The sequence below is a fragment of the Nelusetta ayraudi genome, unplaced genomic scaffold (assembly GCF_046127955.1).
Source record: "Nelusetta ayraudi isolate G7.1 ecotype Tasmania unplaced genomic scaffold, CSIRO-AGI_Nayr_v1 ptg000151l, whole genome shotgun sequence".
In the NCBI taxonomy this organism is placed as follows: domain Eukaryota; kingdom Metazoa; phylum Chordata; class Actinopteri; order Tetraodontiformes; family Monacanthidae; genus Nelusetta; species Nelusetta ayraudi.
In genome coordinates this window covers 3213121-3217467 of record NW_027466201.1, presented here as the reverse complement: position 1 = coordinate 3217467, position 4347 = coordinate 3213121, and the positions used below count along the sequence as shown (strand labels likewise).

Here is a 4347-nt window from a genome sequence, read left to right as displayed (position 1 = left end):
CCCCCCACTCCCCCCCACCTGAGAAAAACTCCAAAGAGCTGCGTTTTCTCCGGGGAGCGGGTCAGGTCTCATTATGCTCATGATATAGTCATTTGCTACAAAAAAATTGATTGAATAAATTTTCCTTTCGGCCTCCACGCCGACGACGCCTGTGCAATTGTGTTTACCAAATGGAGCGTCTTGCTCAAACTGCGGGGATCCCGGGACAGATTTTGTCGGCTCCGCGGAGCATGAAATTTCAAATCTAGCCGGTGTGTCCCGAGGGTCGAATCAAACGCAGGGCAGACGGCATCCTGGTGCAGCATCGTGGAGTTTTTTCTGTCTTTTATCCCCCCCCCCCCCTTCCTCTCTTTATTGACTGGATAGGCCGGCCTGCATCAGTCCTCTCCTGGCGCGCTAACACGGCAGGGAGTAAGGCTTCACTGCATCAAGATCAACACTCCAGGTGTCATAGTGATTTTTATTTATTTTTTTCCCGTCGGCAGGCATCGTCTCGTCTCGGAAAGGCACACGACTGAGCTCCGTGGTTCAGAGTCCTTCCACGCTTCTCCGCTGTTCCGTTTCAAAAATTTCTTCTTTTCCTGTCGTAGCAGCATTTTGCATCGATCTCCGTTCCAGAGACAAATGATATTTTGTGACCTTCATGTTTTGTTTTCTCTGGGTTTTTTTTTTTTTCTTCTTTTAAACGATATCATACATACGTACATATTTACACCACGGAACGCCCCCATTAGATTTAGAGTTGATATATTCTGAGGCTGTTCCACACTTTTGTTTGTTTGTTTTTACGTGGACGAGCTTTGCATGTCTGTTTACATGGCAGGACGTAGAACCGGAGGCAAAGTGATATACAGCAGACATGATGCTCTTTTTTTTCTTTGTGTGTGCGTGTGTGTGTTGTTCTAAGAGTGCTTGATTGTGTATTTGCCTTTCTGCAGCTGCGAGATGTACAGCTTGGATTTGCTGCCGTCCAGCCGCTTGAACCACACCTCGTCGTTGTTGACGGTGGTGATGATGGCGCTGCGAGACACAGACACACAACAACGTCAGGCGAGCTGCTGATCTTCGGCCAAAACCGTCATGGTGGAGTTAGATGGATTGTAGGATTTGCGTTGCCACGATCATTAAGACGAAACCTGGTTCCGCCGCTTCGGATTGATGTCAAAAAACGTTTAGAATTTAATAATTAGCAACAGTTAAAAAAAAAAAAAACATTTAATATGAAAACATCCTTTGATGGATTCTCATATGTTTCTTTGCTTAGGCCACAAATATAAATGTGGGATGGGAATCCCAGAGATGTGACAAGTTGTATCAATATAAGTTAGTTATGTATAAATCATGGTTCTTTGAAATAAGAAGTGTTTTTGCATTCGATATACATATATTACGGCACTGATTTACATTCTATACGCAACAGCAAGATATCAGAGTCCCTCTGACACACACCTGGTGGGGTAGTCGTCCTTCTTGTTGATGCAGATGGCCTGACCCCTGCAGTACCACTGGTTGTCGTAGAAGAGCCTGCCGTCCTCGGAGCGCGCCACGTGGTGGTGCCGGTCGGGCTTGGCGGCGGCGGGAGCTGCTGCGGGAAGGAGTGTGGAGAAGAAAGTTTGGGCAAGGGGAAACGCTGAAGGTCAAGGTCGGGCTCGGGGTGGGGGGGGGGGGACTTGTCTCCCGTAGCCCGTTTGGAGCTCAGGTACGTTTCCACCCAGGGAGCTCAATCGACTCCTTCCTGTGCGGCGGGGCGAGTCGATGGCCGCGCTCAGCCCGGATTATTGACTGAAACCGAGGAGAAGCTCTTACCGTCCACCTTCACCCGGTGGGGCCCCAGCGATGCCATCGCCTGCGAAGACACACAAAAGCCCCCAAGCTCAGCAACACAACAAAGATGCAGTTACGGAGCCAGAAACTCTGGTATTTTTTTTCTTAAAAAAAAAACAACAAAAAAAACAAAAACCTTTCTTATTGCCGTCCAGTCCTCCAGGATATCCAGATCCTGCAGCATGTAGACGATATACGGCCGTGGCGGTGCGGTTAAGATAAAAATACACGGTGAGGCTGGGGTGAGATGTGCGTCATCAGCAGCAGGCGCCGGGCAACGGATGGGAAGAGTTACACAAGGACGGGGGGCGCAAAACAAAAAGGATATTGGAGACGACGACGGGCTTCTTCTTCTTGACAGGGCAGAACGGGTCCTTCTTCTTGTTCTTCCGCGAGTGCAACCCATCGTTCCACAACTCTGGAAGACAAAAGGAGGACGGGTGAGGGGGAAGAAGGCTGTTCACACCTTGGTGGTTTGAAAAAGAAAAATCAAAAACTGCAAAAGCTGTTTCTGTTTTTCCCTCCAGGCAATTAAGAAGTATCTAGTAAAAAATATATTTACTGAACATGGTGGATCTGGTGTGGGCTTGACTGGGGGTTTTACTGCATATACTGATAGAAAATGTCTAGTCTGCGTCAAAGACAGCGGTTGCCTGTGCGGCAGGTTGGCACCTGAGGTGATGTCAATGCTGTGTCTGTCTTCCTCCAGTCGTCGGATCTTCTCCTCCAGCTCGCTCTGCACCGTGTCGAACAGCAGCAACTTCTCACTCTGGCAGGGAGAGACGGCTTACAATGAGGCGCGCTGCACATTGAGTCGTCGTTACAAAAACAAAACAAAACAAAAAACACCACCCGGAGCAGCAGGGGCTGTGGTTCGCTCTCGAAAGGAGAACGCTGACAGAACGCTGTTGTAAAAAGATGTGCTGCGACATGCAGCGCACAGCTATAGACCTCAAAATTAGCCCACTTCAACGCATCTTACCTCCCAGTGCTGGCAGGCGGCCTGGATCTCACATTCATATTTGTTCTTCACCGACTCCAGGCACAGCTCCCTGTAGATCCCTGTGAAGGGCAGAACATCACTTTGAATGATTATGTTTCACTTTGTAATGATTATGGCGTTCTTGAAATAATGTAATCGTGGGAAATAGCTGAAGCAGCAGGTCAGAACGGGTGGAGACACATGTTGGTTCAACTACCGGCGACTTTGGTCCGGATTTGCATGTTTTCCTGCAGGTTGGCCAGAGGCTCCAGGTACTCCTGGGCACATCCCGCCATCACTTCCTGCAGCTTGATGTCCACCTGGCTCAGGCGCTCTTTGTACAACCTGGGCAGCGCAGAAAAAAACAAGGGGGCACGTCATCAAACCATCCATCCAACTGTAGTGGTGATAATTATTTTGGGAAAGCAGCTAATATCCTTCATGTGGATGAATATGGAAATTCTGATTTCCTGAAAGTCGAAAGATGCTGCAGAAAATAGGTCAACAGATCACATGACATGATCTATTTCACCAAATAGAAATTATTTAATGATCTGGGATCTAGTAAAAGACCCATGACAAGCAAAAACCAACATCCTAACTAAAGTCACTGTGGTCTGCAGGGGAACACCTCCAAGAAAAGAGGGGGAGGGGCTTGTGGCCATGTCAGACGTCAAGAAGATTGAGTGGAGGTGACAAACGTCCACATCAGTGTCTTACTGCTCCTTGAGGTCGGTGAACTGCTTCTCCAGGGTGGTCATCTCATCCAAGCACTCCATCCTCCTCCTCTCGCAGTCCTCGTCATCCATCTCTGTGCACGAGAAACACATTGAGCACGTGACAAAAGAAAAATATATATACACTCCTCCACATCTTGCTGACTCGCAGTTGGAACATCACCGGGAGGGAGCATCTCTACCCCCAACACTGCAGGACTCAAAATCCCCACTTCCATTTGGGGTAGACGTGAACTAATTCCCAACACTGGTTAAATTGAACCAATACTGACGCGTGACCGACAAGTGCTATTCATTCATTAAAAAATTAGCTGCTGATGAACATTTAAGGCCTATTTCTTCCTACCCGAGCTGTCTCCATCTTCAGACACCGACGAGCTCACGGTGTCCTCCTCGTCCGTGGTGCTGCCGTCTTGGTCGGGGTAATCCACCTCCATTTCTTCGTGGTTGGCGTCCTTTTTCTCCCTGGAGTGAACGGGCATGGTGGCGTCCGGACAGGCCCGTGCAAAGCGCTGAGAAGGGCTCGAGACAGACTGCTAGCCCGGGAAACACAGGAGAAAGCGCTCCGGGCGGCTAACCGGGTAGCTTGCTAGCTCTGAGCGACACAGCTGGCGACGCAAACATGGACACCGGTAGCCAATCAGGAAGAGCTTTACTTAACTGACGGAAGTTGGGCAACGAGAATGTTTGGGAGTTGTAGTTCTCTTGCGCCCCCAACGCATTGAATACTGACTGTTACGCGCTTAAAAAAAAAATTTAAAAAAAAAATGTATATATATATAATACTTATGACGACGTATCGAC

The 4347-nt window shown here is 48.6% G+C and overlaps 1 protein-coding gene across 1 annotated transcript; it reads right to left on the bottom strand.

Moving 5' to 3' along the window:
• Nucleotides 1–336: 336 nt before the first annotated feature.
• LOC142879936 (breast cancer metastasis-suppressor 1-like protein-A) lies at nucleotides 337–4138 on the bottom strand. Its single transcript, XM_076013501.1, has 10 exons — nucleotides 3890–4138; nucleotides 3527–3617; nucleotides 3024–3151; nucleotides 2807–2886; nucleotides 2497–2593; nucleotides 2153–2242; nucleotides 1961–2025; nucleotides 1807–1846; nucleotides 1450–1585; nucleotides 337–1020 (listed from the first exon to the last, which is right to left on the bottom strand). Exons 1-10 carry the CDS (start codon nucleotides 4023–4025, stop codon nucleotides 903–905), a joined length of 981 nt encoding a protein of 326 aa, XP_075869616.1. The 5' UTR covers nucleotides 4026–4138; the 3' UTR covers nucleotides 337–902.
• Between the last annotated feature and the right edge of the window lie 209 nt (nucleotides 4139–4347).